This window comes from Columba livia, chromosome 6 (genome assembly GCF_036013475.1).
Source record: "Columba livia isolate bColLiv1 breed racing homer chromosome 6, bColLiv1.pat.W.v2, whole genome shotgun sequence".
NCBI lineage: Eukaryota > Metazoa > Chordata > Aves > Columbiformes > Columbidae > Columba > Columba livia.
In genome coordinates, this window is record NC_088607.1 from 18,909,339 (window position 1) to 18,928,858 (window position 19,520).

The 19,520-nt window shown below is 40.4% G+C and overlaps 1 protein-coding gene across 5 annotated transcripts in view; it reads left to right on the forward strand.

The window, feature by feature from the left end:
• WDFY4 (WDFY family member 4) overlaps positions 1-19,520 on the forward strand; it is a 144,795-nt gene that overhangs the window by 80,841 nt on the left and 44,434 nt on the right. For all 5 annotated transcript variants that reach the window (XM_065067383.1, XM_065067379.1, XM_065067380.1 and 2 more), the window contains 7 exons: positions 1,980-2,057; positions 2,952-3,152; positions 3,958-4,009; positions 5,185-5,351; positions 15,150-15,298; positions 16,404-16,524; positions 18,983-19,068. In XM_065067383.1, coding sequence (XP_064923455.1) covers positions 1,980-2,057; positions 2,952-3,152; positions 3,958-4,009; positions 5,185-5,351; positions 15,150-15,298; positions 16,404-16,524; positions 18,983-19,068 — 854 coding nt within the window. The remainder of the gene's footprint in view (positions 1-1,979; positions 2,058-2,951; positions 3,153-3,957; positions 4,010-5,184; positions 5,352-15,149; positions 15,299-16,403; positions 16,525-18,982; positions 19,069-19,520) is intronic.

A 19,520-nucleotide genomic window follows, 5' to 3' on the forward strand; every position in this document is an offset into this window, starting at 1 on the left:
ACAGACCTGGCTGAGAGCCAGCAGTAATCGGCACACCACATAGACCTTGTGTGTTAACTTAATTATAGCACAGTGCAAGCAGCAGCTAGACAGTTTGCTGTGAGGAATCACAGCCAGTGTGGCACAGAGTCCATGCATTTAAAAGTTACCCATCTGATCCATGGCCTTAGGCAGTGAGAGGCTCGAACTTTCACAGCCAGTTTAGCCTCATGATGTGACTCAGAGCAATCTCACCTTTGTCAGGGAAGCTCGTGTGAGCATGAAAGCCTTTGAATGGCACTGCGGACCACTCTAACCTCTCCTGTATAATCTCCAAACAGCTTCTGCCTCCTCTGCCACCTCTAGTCCTCAGGAATTTATCAAAGGAACAGTTACTTCTGCTACTCACTGCTCTTTGTAATGCAGATAATGGATAATGGTCAGACGCTCTAATTCCACCACTTTTTTTTTTTTTTTTTCTTCCTTCTTTCTTCCATTTTGTGGCTTTGGTTTACCTTTTCTAAGTTCCTGGGAAGGTTAAGCAATCTTATTTTGGCTTCATGTTCAAGTAAGCCTATATTCTTCCCACATATTTGACTGGGACATGGAATAGATATTTCTGGTTTATTTAGATACTGTGACTTTTGGGATTCTCTTTCTTTCAGTAGTGATTAGGAGCATCATCCTGAGTTGGATCCCAATGTACTGTACTATCCACTTCAAAAAATATGCTCTTGTATTTTGTTATTTGCATGATGCTAGGTTGGTACCTGAGGGATTCCACCAAGTTTAATGTTTCTGCTCATCTTTTTCGAAAGGGAGACTCAGATAGCAAGTGCTGTTTGAAATTCACTGTTTTGTGTTCTGCATAGATCTCAGCTATGTGAACCTTGTGACCCCAAAACCTGTGGGTTTTGGTGGAGTAGATTGGAAGTGAATGAAACCCTCTTCACTTCCCTACTCCCTGAATTTAAGGATGCCTCCACATTGGACATCTGTCCATGATCTTAGCCTGTGTAACTCTAGGTTAGTATTATAGTCGCTGTTTTGTGGTTGGAGAAGTAGTGGCATAAGGCAATTGCATGTCTTGCTGGATCACGTAGCAACCTGTTTGCAGAGTAGGGAATGCAACTTGTAATCTCTTGACAGCAGTTCATCAGTCTTGTACTTGCACAGAGACCTTTAGCTTAAGAAGTTCATTCCAGTAAAACAGCAGATGAAAAGTGTGACAATGTGGGTTCACTCTTCTGTGAGTCTAGTGCATTATGAAAGGTGGCCAGCAAGTTCTGTCAGACTGCTTTGGAAAACATATATTTCCAGAAACACCTGAGTAGCACTGGGGTTTAGGGTGTGTCTGTGCTGTGTAGTGAAGCAGTGGCAGTTATTATGAGTATCGTCTTGCAGTAGCACAGCTCTACAAGTTTCCAGTCCTGGAGCTAGCCAGGCATCTCTGCATCATAGTCCCATTGAATAGTGTATTTATATTCCATGTCTCTTGTTGCCAGAGGACTTAGGCTCCTAAATCTCAAAAATGTTTTTGGGAAGAGTTGGTTTCCTGTCTGCAAAAAGGGGGCATAGACCATTCCTTTGTTTGCACTTTGTGTTTATGCAGCAAGGAGCAGGGGATCATTACAGATCCTTACCTCAGCTGGGGTCTCTCCAACAGATAGTTATCTTTTATGCTACTTGCATTATTAACTAATTCAGCTCCAAAAATAGGAGCCTTACATTTAAATTGCTATTTTCTTTCTTCTTCTGAGTAGTGCCACTAATGGCCCTCACTAAAATCATGAATATGTTTATCTTCCTAGTGTAAGTGTACAACTTGCTCACAGATGATTGCCTCATCACTGTACTGTCTAGAGAGCCATCAGACTTGTGGACACAGGCCATATTCCCTAATTATTGTTGTAAAAGACAGTAACTAATGCCTGCTTCTGCCCCTCACAGAATCTACACCTGCAGCACCTTGGTGTAATATGTTCTGATATTTCTCCTAGGGATTTGTGTCATGTATGGAACGGTACCGAAGAACTGGGCAGGAGTTGTACGCCTCTTTGTACAAGAACCACGTACAGGTAAAGAACAGGAATATTGCGCAACATCTTTCTGTTGTTGAAAGGATGCTCTTGGACTGTCCTGAGAAATCAGGCATTTCAGAAGTGAGATGAGTATGCCCAAAGGAATACTGAGAGTTGATGAGTCAATACTCCATTCCTGACATCATCACTGAAGTGCGATATAGCACCACTCACCAGTCAGATTACTCACTTTGCCTTTAGGAGCCTTTTTTTGTTCTGTTTTAATGAATTATTCTACTCTCACAGTGGCAGAAATCAAAGTCAGGACTTTAACATTTTTTCTTCTTAGCAGCCAGTAAAACTTCCCAAGAAGTCTCAAACTCATAGCCAGTAAAATATGACAGATATCCTTCTGTTTCAACATTGGCCATCAGAGACCAACAAGCTTTTCATTCTTGGAAATTCTCAGCTCTCCTTTAAATTTATATTTTAATGCCCGCCCAACCACTGCACACACCTCCTAAGTAGAAATAATTAAATTTATTCCATGCTTGGAGGGAGCACATCACTCTTCTGATTGAGACTTTCAGACTGTGTTTTCAGTGATCATGGTCATTGCCATTTGACATGAACATTTGCCAGAAAATATGGAATGAATAAAACATCTGTAATGTTTTTCTTCTGGCTCACTGATTTTGAATTGGAAATCTAAAGAAAACAACCATTTTCAAGGAGGTTGAAGTTTACAACATGCTTATATCTGTCACTGTATCTTAGTTTGATATTAGCATCTCCCACAGCACAGTGGTCTGTCGGACCTGTGTTTGCTGGGTCTACAGTGGTTCCATCTGGTAGGCTGGGAAGATCCCTCTGACTCACTGGGGTGCTGTCACTGCTGGATGGGAGTAGCAAAGTGTGCAGAAGGTGGCACAAAGTGGTTCTGTCTCACAGACGCTGCAGTGTGGTTACAGCAGAGCAGCCAAGGACTGGATGACACTTGAGGAGCAACTTTTCTACAGAAGGAGCCCGTGGGGAGATGCAACACAATCCTCAGAGCCACGTTGGGTTCTTGATTGTTATGAAGGTCCTTCACGAATGAGAAGGAGGATTCAGCGTGTGAACACCCGAGTGACGATGCGAATGAAGAGTGAGGTGGGAAGCTTTTGCAGGAGGTGCACAATTTCTGTAGCAGTTGCTCGTGACTTTATGCTCACCTCTTCCTCCGGTTCTCATCACCTGGCTCATCAATATGCTTTGCCATACATATAGAAACCACTGAACAGGGCTGATTTTGAGACAGTAAGAGAGGCTGCAATGCAGTAACAGAATTATTTTTCCTCTTTTCTGGTATGAGATCTCCCCAGAGAGGTAAGAGTATAAACCGACCATATTTTTCTGCTTGCAATACCTCATGGTTATAGCACTTCCCAAAGGGTGCAACAGTGTCCACTTAGAAGGCTGCACTGTCCTGTTAGTCTTACACGTATTAGGGCTGCTAGAACTGGTGGATATTCAGAAGATGAATTAGAGTGGTTTGGACTAAGCATTGAACTGAATATGTGGGGTATATACTACTGTCTCCCTATAGTGTCTAAATGCCAAGTCCTATCAACTAGAAGTGAAAGCACTTAAATATATTAGGAGGTTCCTATTTCTAGGACATTTTCAGCTTTTATATGAAACTTGGATTCTGGCAGTTTTCTGTAGACTGGAAGGTATGATTTTTATCCTACAACTGGCCTCATGCAGGGTCCTCTTTGAAAAGACAAGTCCTTTTGCATAAGTGTTGACATTGCTCCTACATTTAATTGTTCATTTGGGTCCTTTCAAATGAGTTTATTTGAATTTCCAAGGCATTTGTTTGCAACATAGTTCTAAATCTGTGTTTTCCTCTGTGACAATGTTCTGAACTATGTTTACCTGTCTGCATATTCCACTCATACCTAGTGTTTTTCAGTTTCTCCTAGCAAACAGAAATGAAACAACTCCCCCTGCTGAAGTGAATCCAGGTAACCTTTTAGGGTTAAATTACATCATCAAGAGCGTGGACAAGAATGGCTGAAGAGGATTGGAGTTAGTGTATGGAGTTCCAGGCCAGAATTTCATCTAGTGAAAAAAAAATTGTCAGTGCTCTAGGCTAAAAATTCACTGTAACATGTGGGAAAAGACTGATGCAATTGTTATAGGTGGTATATAAGCTGAATTTGTTGCTCTATTGTTGCCACCAGAAAAATCTGAAAGCAAAAAAGCTACCTGGAACTGAAACCTTTGGGCATTCTTGGGCACCTGGAAAGTTCCCAACTGCTTAAACTCAGAAGGAAAAGTGCAGACTTTCCCCCCTGCTTTTAGTAGACACTCCAGTTCTACCTCTGAAATAGTGTTTAAAACCAAATGATAGATGGCTTAGCGAAGTTTTAATAGAAATTGTGACTTTCCAAGAATGTGGACAAAGTAATGGAGAGTGGAGGGAAATCATCAAGAGTATTAACATGTCAAATTGTTCTTCAGCATTCAAAATAGAATCAGATTTTTCAAAATATTAACATTATGTCAACATTTTTCATTTTGCAAGGCCAGAGTTCATTGCTCTGGACTCCAAACAAGACTGAAGTACTATGTAGTTTATGCATGAAAGTGGTTACAGTCTACCTCAATAAAAAGGCTGATCATGCCTTCCCTAACTGCATGCACTGCATGAATTTGCAAAACTTGAGGCACAGCCTGGGCAAGATATGAGTGGGTTTTCTCCCCTTGGCTTCTCTTAAGATCCTGCTCAGTGCTTGTCCCCAAAAGACTAACATTTTCTGTTTTTCCTAATTTCGTGTGAGTGTGTAAGCTGATATTTAAAAAAAAAAAAAAACACAACTATTTGATTATCAGATGGCAAGCCCTACACAGTGTAAAATCAGAACAAATGCATTTGTTTAATATGTTTGAATCTTTAATGATTATATGAATTTGTTTTGAATTATGACTGAGTGCAGCTACCTGGTTTTAGCTCACTGAACTAAGTATCCTTCTTTAACAGCCACAGATTTTACTTCTCTTTTGCCTGTTGTTTTTTTTATCAGATATATAATGCTGTTTCCCAAAGTAAAACAAATTGTATGAAAGTCTAAACTGCAAATGCTTTTGGTATCATCTGGCTGCCACTAGACCTGCAATCTCTTTTATACTGATATAGGAGACCTGACATTAAATGCGGCAGAAAGGGAGATGGATAAGAAGGGATCAGATTGTAACCAGCTAACATTCTTCCCTGCTCTACATGAAAGTTTCCATTCAGAAGACTTCTTCGAACTGTGTGTGGAGAGGCAAATTATATTGCAGGAGTTTGCAGAGAGTGAGAAGGTAGGAAAAATCAACTAGTTCTCTGGGAAGATGGCATTTCAGAGCATGAATTGGATGTGGAGGCCTGTCTGTTCCTTTCAGTTTGGGGTTCAGGTGGATTCAGACTACAGTAAACATCATTACTGTCTCTTCCCTTAAAGCAATTACAATTTTCTAGTCTTTGTATGAACTCCTCTATAGACTTATTCTTGAAGAGCATTAATTAAGTCTTTGAAGTAACAGAAAAAAAATGGTGTATGTGACCAAGGTATTCTTGTGCCTGTGAGATAGTATTGCCTGAACTGGCTAAAGACAAGGCAAATTATGAGACTCTAAGAATTCCCATCCTGTTTCCCCACCTTTTATCCATGCTCAGAACAGTGCCTGGATCAAATTTATTTATTACCTCTGGAAGAGTGTGCCCATTTTGTATAGGTCATTAGTTCAATGATGTTCAAATCTCCTCCTGCTGTATATCAGAAAATGTTGTCTTCCTCCCTACACATCTTTTTCTTCTCTGCCTCCCCATGGGTACTGAACAGGTTATTTCCTCTAAGGCTGTAGAGACTTTTCCTGTTTCCTGTTTAATGCTTTCATTGTGTGTCATCTAGTCAAACCAGTGCTGTTCCTTCTTTTTCTTCTTTGTCCTTTCCATCCTGGACTGGATGCCCTTCTCCTAGGTTTCTTCCCAGCATAAGGAAGAGGCAGGTTCAGGAACAATGGGGGAGGACATGAACTGTGGAGTAAATAGGGGTGACTCTGTTATGGGGACAGTAACTTTGGTCCGGTGTTCTCAGTTTAATCCCTTTGCTCGAAAGCCAGCAACCTGCACTTTGCTTTCAGTGTAGTCTCCTCAACGGTGACTCTAAATCAAATCCTTTATGTTGGATATGCATGGCATGTAGCCATTTTTTGCAGGACTGTGAGATTTTTGTCATGAGGAGTAGACCTGGCTTAATTCTCTGATCTTTTGCAGTATATGTGTTTCTTCCAATGGCATCATTCCCCTTGTTGGCCCAGGAGTTAGCATCCCATAGTGGAAACAAAGGGTCAGACTTGGAGTATTTAAACTGTGATAGCTGTAAACAGATACAGAAATAATTACTTTATTTTTATGTCTCAATACCATCGCTGAATTTTCTTGATGCTTTGCCAGTGGCCAGGAGTCACATTTGTGCTTTCTAACATGATGGCTTCCTCATGCTGCTAAAGCTGTTGATACACTGTCTGTCTATACAGCATAATTCATTTTCCTGCCCCTCCTCCTTTCCCCCACCCCACATACCTCTTCCCAGCAGAAGGAGACAAGCATGAAAATGTGAGGCATGTTTTCCATGTGCTGATCTCATTTTGAGCCCTCAGGCTGTCTGTTCTCCGTGTAACTCTGCAGGAAGCCATCAGAAACGCCAGGCATGTTTTTTTTCCAGCAGCAGTCACCATGTTGCTGAGCTGACAGGAGTACTAAAAAAAGCAGGAGGGGGTGACATTAGCTGTCCTGCACTCACTTAGTGCGCTGCGGTCCTGCCTTGTCAATGGCTGCCTTGTGAGCTGTTTGTTTGCACTTTAAGCAGGCAACTGGAACCATCTTACCTACTGCACAGAAAAGTCTTTGCCATGCTTTGGCAGATACTAGACTGATTTCTGGAACACAGGGATAGCCCTTTTTTGGAAAGTGGTCATCGTTTTATAATGTCACCCAGTGTTATTTTTTTGCATTACCATTAAGCAGACACCTTTGCATGTATTCAGATATGTGAGATAGATTTTTGAAGAAGCAGCATATCAAATGCTATTGACATTGTCTTTTAGTTCAGTGTCTGTTTTCAGCAAGTTCAATCTGGAGAATATGAGTGCAGGTGGGATATTACCATGCCAATATCATCTGGTCTTTTGTTTTATCTTGCTTGCAAAATAGACTATAAAATGTATCTAGGCATTCCTGTGAAATTAATTCCAAGTATTAAATAATATGTGTTTATCACACGGACTGTGAGAGGAAGGGACTATAAAGGAGAAAGCAAACGGATGCAGTTTTAGTATAGGCTAAGGAAAGAAGCTACTGAGTGATGAAGATTAGTCTGACAGAGTGAAGACTGATCATATGAGGGAGCAGTCATATACTCTGAGCACCACCTAGACCATGCTAAGCACAGCCTTTAAACACGTCCTTTTTTTGTTGCCTTTTTTTTTTTTTTTTTTTAACATTCTAAACTACCCACAGAGGAATGCATTTCCCAGAAATCAAAAAAATTAATGCCAGACCTGTACAACTGTAGCCTTTAAGGACATAACCACTTGCTGATTTTGCCATAAGGCTATCCCTTCTGCTTTACCAGTACATATGGTGGAAAGCAAATGTATCTTAATCCATACCTTCAAAGTAGTATTTAGTTATACTTATCATCCCTCTCTTCTAGCCAGGATCTTTGTAACGTGTATAACTGCACCTTCTGTGTTCTGCCTCTAGCAGGGATGCTACAGATTCCTGTCATCTTCATTACACAGCATTAATTTATCACTAGAATATGTGCATCCTGAGCAGGCTAGATGAAAAAAATAGTATTTAATCCTGTAGTTACCTGGTAAAATAATGCATATATGAAGGGTCTGAGTTCAGGCTGACTTTTGAGGATATGACTTAGCAATCATTACCCTACCCCATATGTGGTGTCATTTCCAGTTATATCAGGCTCCTTGCTGTTCTTTCCCTGTTTCTTTCTATACTCTGCACCAGTTTCCCCTAGTTCCCATCAGCTTTCAGTGATCTGCTAGAGCCAGATCTAAAAACCTTATGTGCAGTTCTGGTGAAATGCAAGAAACAGCAGGCCATTGCTGAGTTTTGACTCTGTGACGCTGCGTAACATAGTAAGTGGCCATTCAGAGAAGCTGATGTTTGTGGCTTGTCTGGGCACAAGGGTTTGGAAAGTCAGTGCAATTGTTTGCAGATGAAAGGAGAATGATGGGCTGGTAGCTGAGATTCTGTTGCTTTACCTCCTCCCTTACAGATGGCCCCAGCAGGGACCACTTGTGAAAGCTGGGGAAAAACGTTGTCTCTGGTGTGCTTGGGAAAAACGTGACTTTGAACTGAAAGCTGGGAATTGAGTTGCCTCATTGATGAATATTTGGAACTAGTGCTGTAATTCCAGTACTATAAGATGGTATCTATGTGTATATGCTCAAAGCACAAGTCTTTTTCCTGTGCATAGCAGTCGATGTGTGTAGTTCACTAGATTAATATATCAGACTGCAGGTGCAGACTTATAGGTGTTGCTGTCAGGGCTGTCCTCTCAGAAATCACTGAACTACCATGTTCTGCCTCCTTGGTTTTACATTTTGCTGAAGCTCCATTAAGGCTATAGTGTGTACAGGTGAAGGTTGTATTTTGCATGTATCTTCAGTATACTGAGACTGTACGCACTACAGACATGGAAAGAGGGGTTTTATGTGATGTGGGTTATGTTACACAACATGTGCCGCAGAATTGTGCAAGAGAAAGGCAAAAAGGAACCTGTCCTGACCTAATCTATCAACTTGCCTACCAAAAGCCTGAGCCAACCCTTTAAATAACTGTGACTTACTAGCAGAGACAGGGAGATTGAATTCCTATAGCTGCAACCTGAGTTCTCAACTGTGAGATTCCTCCCTGATCTTTACAAGCCTAAAGTACTCCTGCCAGGTTGTTAATGTGTGGTTAGCGTATAATAGATGAAGAAAGTATTGGAAGGCTTGGGGAATCTTTTTGGTGTAGAAATTCTGAATTTTGGAGAAGCGTAAACTTCTGTTTGCCAGCAAGACATTCAAGATGGTAAGAAATCCAAGCAGCTGGGGTAGTAAATCTAAAGTTAATGAGAGGGCATGGCCCAGCAGAAATCTGGGCACAGCAACTTTCCTTGAACGTGGGGCTGGAGAGAGCACAGGAGATGCCAAGGACAATAAGGGACTAGCATAAATCAGAGGGAGTGAGATCCATGGTTGGGGGAAGAGAGATGATGAAAGAACATGCACAGTTAGAAGAGGGAGCAGTTGAGCAGATATATGGTTCAGGATCTAGGACTGGCTGAGTAGTAAATCCACTTGGTGGAGCCAATGTTTTTTAGGGGTACTACACATACCTCACATGTCTGAAAGACATCAAGGCAGCCTGTTTTCATGGGAGCACTCTTACACTTTATCCCAGTGTGAGGATGCAGCAGTAAAGAACTTCACATGAGGTGATGTGGAGTAGCAACAGGAACTAACTACTGTGGTCAAAACAGAGGATTAGGAAGCCAAGTCCTTGGCACAAAAGCTATTTCTCTTTCCTGTGCTGCAGTTTCACCTCTTCCCTCCCTGCTGTGGGAGCAGAGACTAATGGCTACCTCACTGCAGGGAGGAGCGCTGAAACTCTTCCTGTGTTCAGACAGGAGCACATGAAGAACAAGGTCTTGCAGATGATTACTCCTCTGACTTGCCCTATCTGGGTTTCTGCTGCAGTAGAGAGGTTGCTGGGAGCCCCTTTTCTAGCTCATGCTCCTCCATCCCTACCCCAGCTCAGTGAACAACTGTGCTACTAGGTGCAGAGGACAAGATCTGACTCATGCTGTATCACAAAAACAAAAAAAACCAAACAAACAACAAAACCAAACAAACAAAACCCCCACAACCCAAAAATAAACCACAAACAAACAAACAAACAACAACAACAACAACAACAACAAACCAGCAGCTTTAGTCAGATCTCTGATCTTCTGGACATGTTCTTTCACCATGTTTCTTGTGCTCCATGGATACCTCCTAGTGTTCCCCCTTCATATTCGCTTCTAGGTGGTTCCTCTGTGTGTGTGTGTGTGTGTGTGTGTGTATGTGTTCTCATTGATCAAAAACCTCGTACAATTTTAAGGCTGTAGCTGCTCCCTGGATCTCTTCAGAGCTCCTAACAAGTTTCAGGGTCCCGATTTACCACCTCAAGCAAGCACAGTGGATCCCCTAACAGTTAGTTGCTTTCTGCAGAATGATGCAACAGGGAAAGGAGCAGGCAGACTTTGCTGTGGTTATTCCTGACAGAGTCATAGGAGAAGTAGAAAGGGCATGAACTTGAACGAACTGACCTAAGGGGAAATTTAAGGGCTCATATTAGTTTTTGGCAGTATTTTCTGTTTGAGAGGAGCCTGGGGTGAGACAGAGACGTCTGGGTGTGCAAGAGGTATGAGAACAATCCTATTAGAACTGGCTTCCAGATGCTATCATCAGCTAAGGGATGCCAGCTTCTCAGGCTGGTGATGGGCCAGGACAGATGGCAGCTTTCATCACAAAAAGCAAGGACAAGAGCAGTTCCAGTGCTCATGACCATGTACAATAAAAGAACATTTTTCTGCTGCCCCACTCTTTCTCCTAAATCTCTGATATTCTCACCTTACAGTATTTGGGAAGTTGTTAGAACCTGAAAAGAGCATGCTGAAGAAATACCTCTCACATGGGGTTTTTGTTCCAGTGGAGTAATTGAAGGAGGGTGATTGGAGGCTACCTGCAAAAAAGAATGTGTCTTGTGTCTTCCAAAGCAAAGTTGTGACCACAAGGCTTGCTCTGTAGCAATTGCAATGGTTTCACTCAAGTAGAAACAGAAGAAATTTGATCCACTGTTTGTAACAGTTCAAATGTGACCAAACTTGAGCCTAGAGCCCCTGCCACTAAAGACTAGGTCAAGTAGATTTATTTTCCTTTGGTCACCAAGCAGCTGGAGAGAATGAAGCAACCTGTCATGTATTCTTAAGTTTTGATTAATGAGATGCGTGTGTGACAATTTCAAAGTAAGATCAGACTCCAACAACAAGCAAACTAACAATCATTGTGGGAAAGATCTTGTGAGTGGCACAGAGAAGTGGACCTGTATTGCTTTCACTTATTGTGCTAACACAGATCTGTTTCCCTAGAAAAAATTGCAAAAGCAACATATTCTATTTCATGTACTCCTAGTAATTTTAAACTCTGTGGCCCTAAGTAACATTGACCCTGTTTTACTGACAGGTCTTTCATAGCTCATGCACCCTGAGATTCCTCAATACACAACAGAAAGGGTAGAAAGAGTATATAACTATAGGTTTCATCTCTGATTCCTGATACAATGCTACCTGAATGTGTTGCTTTTATGCATGCTTTGCAAAGTTTTTGTACCTTTTGCTGATCAAGTGATTAGAAACAGCTGTGCATGTTTATATGGAAACATGAGATGTGACAATGGGGAGGAAGAAGAGGCTTCAGGAAGTCTCTAAGCCACTGGTTGCTGGGAAGGTGTATGAAGATCAAGAATCACTCCATATCTAGCATGTTTCTTGCGCTCTTTCCTTGAGCTACTAGGAGGCAGGATAGTTGTTTAGATGGACCTCTAAACTGACTTGGAGTAGCCATTCTTTTGTTCTTATTTTGTAGAAATGCTATGCTCAGGAGATTGTATGGCATAGGTTTTCCAGTGACATGGGTTTGTAACTTTAATTTTCTTGCATCGTATTTTTCCCTGAAGGCATCATGCTAACACCACTAGAGTCTGCAGGAGTAGATGGCTAAACAATTCCAGTGTCAAGACTGCATCTTCAGGCATGTAATTCCTTTGGAAATCTGGCTTTTGACCTCTAGAGCAGATATGCTTTTATGGCTATTTGCTTAAAGGCAACTGAAACATTTACAAACAGCTCTTCTGAAAAACAAGAAAAAAATCCACATGTCTTTAGCTTTAATTCCCTCATGCGTCTGAATGAATAGAGCTATCAAGAGATGCAGTGCTTTGGGCAATACCTTAGAAGGTAATTATTCAATTATTTTATGTCATGTTTGCTTCATTGATTAATGATTCTAGTGGCTGGTGAATGGGATTCAGTTCTGTTTTGACAGAAAAGGAAAGTTTTTATTTAATCTATGGTAATTTCAGGCTGCTTGGTGTTTTAGTGCAGGACTGTAGGTACAAGACTGTCCTGATGGGGGTTCTCTAGTACACCTCTTTGTCAGATCTTTATTACTCACCTGCAATAAAATGAGCCCAGTTCTCAAAAGGAGAATGGACTCAGCCCAAGGGCTCCAGTATTTATAACAATGCAGATATATTTAATTCTGTTGGGGGTGTTAACATAATATTGAAGAAATAAATTTGGCACTGGTGACTGTTGCTGGTTGGGCAACAAGGCCTGATAACGTGCCCTGGTCCTGCCTTAGGTGGAGCAAAAAATTATCATTTGTGCCAAATCATATTAGTGATTGTGAGCAGGTCTCCTTCACAATCAGTGTGCCTCCCAAGATCTCTGGCATATGGGCTGGGTTTGTTGAGGTGGATTTCTTAGATGTCTGGATTTCAACTTTTGTGTCCATTTAGCTATTTTACACAGCTGCCTGATGTTTCAATATTTGATTACCTTCCTTATGGGAAGAAGCGATCTTTCTGCTATTTAATTACTTCAGGAAACCCTGTGGTTTGCTAATGTGTGCAGAATTCCCCAGTATTCACAGTGCAAGCACACATGTCTCTAACCACATAATGGCACACACACAGACACTCTGGTTGAGAGTTCTGTGGTTGGCATGTCGCTGCAGAGAGGGGCATTCCTGTGGGATCTGCAGGAGAGGTGATGAAAAAATGCTAGCTTCCTCTTAGGAATAATTTAGAGAGGAAGGAGATTGAAGGGATTTTGAACAAAACTTACCCACAGAAATCTTCCAGTTTTTTGTTTGGTTTTTTTTTTGAACCCAGAATTAAAACCACCTTTTGTGCTCACTCACATTATTTCACAATGAAAACCCATTTTGTTGGTAAAATGATTGCTTTTCAGTAAAAATAAATAAATAAATAAATAAATTCCAATATTTATGAAATTATTGTTTATGTTGTGCTGGCATCCAAGCCTGAAAGCTTGTGGAGCAGTGCAGATTTGTTTCAGCTGACCTGAGCCTATGTGTGTTTTGGGATGAAGGCAAAAAAGGTGGTAGATTTAGTTCTGGACCTAGAGTGAGGTAGCAACAAAGGCAGAAAGCAAAGAACCATACGTACTCTACATAGCAAGACTTCACATGACCTAGTAGAACCAATGCTATTTCTGGGTCATTTTTGCATGCACAAAAAATAATACAAGACCACTGTTCTTATGAAGATTGGTAGAGGTAAGATTATTGAGATCTTAAGAGAAAAAACAGACTTCATAATACTTCTCGTACTTTTCAATCAGTTTTCTTAAAAACTTTGCACTAGATTTCTGAACAAGCAAACTTCTGCTGTTAAGGAAATAACTCTTGGATCTACTCCTTCTGTACACAGCCCTCTGGTCCTTGCAGTTTTGGATTGACTCAGCTTGCAAAATCTTACACTCATTTCTGGATTGTGGGTGGTTCAGGATTGTGTTTGATTTACAGAGGGAGCTCAGCAGTGACCAGTTTTCTTAGTACGTAAGGTGGTATTAGTGTGTTATGATTTGGACATAGTATGAATGCTTGAAGAGAGTTTTGCAAATAGAGGGTGCTTCATTTCAGATTAGGCTGATGATTAGTTTCTGCCTCCTTCCTTGGGAATGTGGGAGAATCTACTTCAAAGTTCTGGTTCAAACTGGGCACATCAGTGAGTTACTCTGATCTTCCAAGGTGACTATGCTAACTAGCGGACTGCTCTTTTGGAGCAGAGTATATATAGAAGATTGAATCAATGGACAAGAAAAGTAAAGAACTTAATCCCTATAAACATTAGGGAATTTTTTTGCAATGAATTACTGCTTGATTTAAAATCAGAACATTTAAGCTTCCCCATCCCACCTAATTTGCTGGATTGTTGGGCTCTTCTGGTCTATTTATTAATCTATTTCCTTTTCTATACCATCTCTCAGTCATAGAAACTGTTCCAGGAAAAAAAAAAAAAAAGTATTTTCCTTTTTTCTTTATCAAAACCAGTCAATTCCCAGTCAGTTCCCAAGCAAACTTTCTATGAACTGGCATACATAACTGAAGAACGACCTTCTTGAAAAATTCCCAGCCCTTCTAAATTGTGAGTTAGAAATTCCTCGGTTTTAAGGTCCAATTTAGTTTTCTTAGGAGAAAGAAAAAAAACATGAGTGTTAGAGATGCCAAGGGAGGGTTTTTTTAACTATTCCAGAATGTTTAAGTAAATCTTTATTTAAAGACAACTAGAATCATATAGATTCATATATTTTGATTGGCCTTCTATATAATATAGGAAGGAGAAGTGCCAATAAGTGTAGTCTTGTGTTACTGAGATTTCAGCCCACTGTATGCTGATCAGCTGTCCATGGTGGGATAGATACCAAGAATATTAGATCCTTTCCTTGCTTGTTGCTCCCTGTGATCCCTTTGCAGGATTTTTTGAAGTATAGATTTCACTGGAATTCAAATAAAATTACTTCACTTTTCTCAGTATTCTAAATATATATTTATTATATGGCACTCTTTTTCTGTATGATTCTGTACAAGTTACGTCTTTCCTCAGCACTTCAACTCCCTGCCTGTGTAGTATGTATTGCTGCCTAACAGGGTTTTGCAGTGCTAACTCCTGCAACATTTGCAAGCTCTTCATGTTCTGCAGTGATGTCACTAAATACAGCCACAGACAGATGGGGAAGGAACAGATTTAGTGGGGGAAAAGGGCATCAGACCCTCACACTACTAGTACCACAGAGGCATGCACTGTTAGTCATATGGTGATTTTTGTGGCTGCATCCCTGTAGATCTGCCAATCAAGATGGCAGCTGGTTTTGTTTGAACATTTGTCCTTCTGCAACACTGGGTCTTGCTCCCTGCTGTCCCTGTTTCTTATGTTACCCACTCCTGGCCTCACGATGCTTGCTTCCATACTAGGTCACATTTAAGTGCTCTGTGGCAGTTGTGCAGGGACATACAGCGTTGGAAGGAGTGTTGCTCTTTGGCAAAGAGCACTTTTACATCTGTGAGTGCTTTGTGTTGTCCCCTCTAGAAGAAGTCTACTGTACACGTCACTGCTTGTCCAGGTAAGTCATTCTTGCCTCCAAGAGATCTACTTGGTTAATGTCAGTATTGGAACATGGATACCTAGAATTTGCACAGACTATTGGGGGGATTTGAAGAGGGATATTATTATAGCATAGCCATGCTTTCCATCTGTTCACAGAATGTTAAATATAACTAACATAGGTGCTTGTTTACAGGCTTTAGAGGTGCAACAAGGACTCCCAGCTCCAACAGATGGAGATGGTGGGCAGTCCAACACATTGCTGTTTTTCAGTTCTTTTGAAGTGTTGCTAATGTTTCTTTCTGACTGCCTCCCATCTTTTATTCATATGGTACAGTCATTACAAGAGCCTTTAGCTTCATTGTCTCATAAGTTTTTGTTTGTTTCTCCAAGGCAGAATCGTAATTAATATTTGGCACACTGCTATCATCTTTGACTCATGATTTATTGAAACTGATCAATATTGAAAATGAGTCTGTTAGACTTAGCTCTTTGTGCACACTGTGTGCTCATGTGCAAATCCCAGTGGGACAGTGGAGTAACTCGGTGTTTTTACTCCCTGACTGTCTGCTCTGTATCCGATTCTTACCAAGTCCAATATCAGTCAATCTGATCAGGTGACCTAAGGATTGATTGAACTGGGTCTGATAAAAGCTTGTGTGTTTTTTTTTTTCCAAAGAGGTCTACTATGGGCTAGGCTGTGGATAGCAATTGCAATACATGTACACAACTAAAGTAATAATGACTTAATTACTTATTTGTTAGTTCCAATTAAGTGTTGTGTGTCCATATGATGCTTGCCATTGACTCAGGCTCTCAGGTTCTCCCACCCAGCTCCTTCCCTTGCTGATTATCAGACTTCAGTTTGTGTGAAACACTGCTGTATACCTATTTGCATGCAGTAAAATAACTCCTACTCTTAGCCTTCACAGACTATTTTGGGTACTAGTACAAAATCTACCTTAATTATTTAGCTTCGTTTTCAATTAATGTATGCCCCCATTTATGTTGTTATCTCTTAGTATTTTTATTTTAATTTAGGGAGAACTTGGATGTTCATGAGGGCTCTCCTTATCTTTTTTGTTTCAAATTAATTTTTCTTTCTTTATATTTGTCTCTTCCAGCATTAGTGATCCATTTATTTTCAACTTATGCCATAAAGATCATGCTGTGGGAGACCAAATGTGTTCCCGTTATTCATATAATGATATAAAAGAGATTCGTCTGATGCGCTTTCTTCTGCAGGTAGGAACTAACATGCTTGGTCATTTGAGGGAAAGCCACAACAGCAGTAATGACATCTGACTGAAAACTACTCGCACAATTTTTACCGAGACTACTGAGATTTCTTTGCTTGAGTCTCATAACGCTTTTGCTCCCATCATTGTTTCATTAGCCTTTGGTAATACAAACTCCTTCCTACATTCACCAGAGTGGAGAGGTTGTCTCATCAGTTGTTAGGCTAACAACGTTCTTCACAGTTTATCTCAATGTTTTTGAAAATAAGACTTGAAGTCAATTACCTGTGTTTTGGTGGAAGCTCCCAGTAAGTGTCTGACTTTCAGTAGTAGTCAGCTCCCACAGACTTCAATAGTTTTGGACTTAATGGATTATGAGTGTGTGTAACATGCTCACCCTGGGCCTCTTGGAATAACTTTCAGATTTTGCACGTGAGTTAATACATGAATCGTAAGTCGGAGGAGAGGATTTGAATTCTCTGTGCCTTTAGCTGTACTGCTGAGAAACTACACATTACCAGTGGCCTGGTACTCTTTTAGTTTTGTCTGGTTTAGATGAGCCTGTGATAAGAATCACAGAGGAGTTGTAGCTAGAACTTCTTGCACCAGAGCCTCTGCTTGCTCTAGAGGGTTTTGATACAGTCTAAAGACTAATGCACAGATTTAATTTGACAAAAATATGGAGTTTCGAAGCAGCCGTAACTGATTACCTGTTATTTTGAATCCAATCTTGGGAGGTTGAGATTCAACAGAGAATTAAAATATTATTCAGAAAACTCAAAACCTGGAGAAAATGGGGCTGATAATTGTCTTATATCATGTAGTATGGCACTCATCCTTGTCTCAACCCTCTTTTATTTTATATTTAACTATGTATGCAAAATGGACAATTTTAGTAGATGAGACTTGCTTCAGGGTATAGCATATCTCAGTGGTTAGGTCACTCTCTGAGCATGTATAAGAATGTTAAGTCTTGTTCTGAGTAATTGTATGAAGCTTACTTTCTTACATCACTGATGAGCAACCTGAACAACAGAACTGTCACCTCCTCTTCTGTTTTGTGAGTAGCATTGAATTTGCCAGTGGGATCTTGCTGCCTTCTCATGTATTCACATGTCTGTGTATGCATTAGTTTTTTAAAAGTATGAAATGGAAATGTTTTGTGTGTCCAAAAGTGAGAAACTGAGATGAGTAAAAACAGTCTTTGAATGGGAATGGGGTTTGTTGGTGTGAGGGATTTTGTGTGTTTTTCTTTGTTGTTTGTTTTTGATGTTTTGGTGGGGGTTTGTTTGTTAGTTTCGGGTTTGGGGGTTTTGTTTGTTTGTTTGTTTTTGCATGGGGGCAGAGGGATGGTGTTTATTTTTGCTCAGTTAATGAACTGAAAACTCAGGTATCTGTATCAGGCTCTCAAACTCTTGCACTGGGACTCCAGTGAAAAAACATTGCAGAAAAAGAAGAAAACTAATTCCCAGTGGAACAGGTAGATCAGCTGTTTACGCAGCTACTGTGCCTCGGAGAGCTGATGATCTGTTCATGCACGTAGCCTGGCTCAGAGCACAGCACAGTGAAACCACATGGCCCAATTTTGTAATGGCAATACCTGAGCAGCCGTGGTTTGGAAAGCTGAGCTTCAGAGCAAATGCTGCAAGCTGTTTATTGTCATAGCTGCTCTCATATTACCTTTCTGCTTTATACTTCATTTGTGAATCATGGATCAGGCAGTTGCCATTGTGATGTTTTTCTAGGTTTGTATTGCACCTGCCACATTTGGATTGAAACTCATGTCTGGGTTCCTAGACACTACACGTTATTTATAGTTTTACTTGATTGACTTTGCGGAAAAAAGAATCGGTCACTGAGTATATAATAGATTTATATGCAAATACCCAACATAATAATGTGTGAAGACAGTGTGGAAAAAAGGGGGTGAAGTTTTCAAATTTGAATATTTAAAGCTGCAGTGAGAAAGGTCATAAATTCCCATTCCTCCTTTTCTGCTTCTAGTCAGGAGAAATTATTTCAGAATTTCTATTGAGTTCAGTCTTCATTTAGAAAGCAGTATGATTGCTTTTTAAAAGAAACTCTTATTTAGCATCTTGTTTTCATATTATCTTTTTCACTTAATTAGAAGTTAATGCTATTAGTGTTTTGTTAATCACATTGAGATTTCAAGATATAAAAGCTTCAGAAGCAGCAGGAGGAGGTAGGTGATGGAACCAATATCTGGAGTTTGGTTTTGTTTCAGAGAAGCGTTTGAACTCCTAGTGAATCCCATAGGACCATTAATACAATTTGAAACACTGGGAATATTAGGCATATTATGCTACATTTATTTACATTTTAAACAAAGTTAAAGCCTTTTTCTTTTTTATAAAGCCCTGAAATATTGGTCAGACCATGATGGATTCTGCAATGCTAGGCTTTGCTCTGCAGCACTTCACACTGTAAATTATTTACCTTTCCAGGAGATCGCCTTGGAAATATTCCTCAAAAATGGTTACTCCAGGTTTCTTGTCTTCCATGACAGTGACCGAAATAAGATATTTAAGAGGTAAGCACTACTTCATAAAAACATGTGAACACCCAGGTGACATTCCTGGTCTATCACCCCTATTTATTCTCTGCTTCAGATGTCTACCTTTTGCTGTCCCGAGGGCTTTTTCTTCAGTTGTGGCTCCTTAATCTTTGGAAGGCTATACTTAAGCAAAGCTACGAAATTTTCCTTTTGCTGACCTGTGAATTCTTCAGAGCATTATACAGCATTATATTATAGAGCATTATTCATCAAGGGAGCTAATGCATGTGTAGGATTCTCCTAGCACCCCGTGGTGTGTTGTATGTCCCTGCATCTCAAGAAAGTGCAGTTGTAGCTGTGCTGCTTCCTCTCTCTGAGATGAGAGCCACCTCCATCTCTCCTCACAGTACTGGGTGAAAGAAGATTTCTTGGTGCTTTCTTTCAAGTGTCATTAGATCATTTAGGAATAAAATATTTTTATTTCTCTG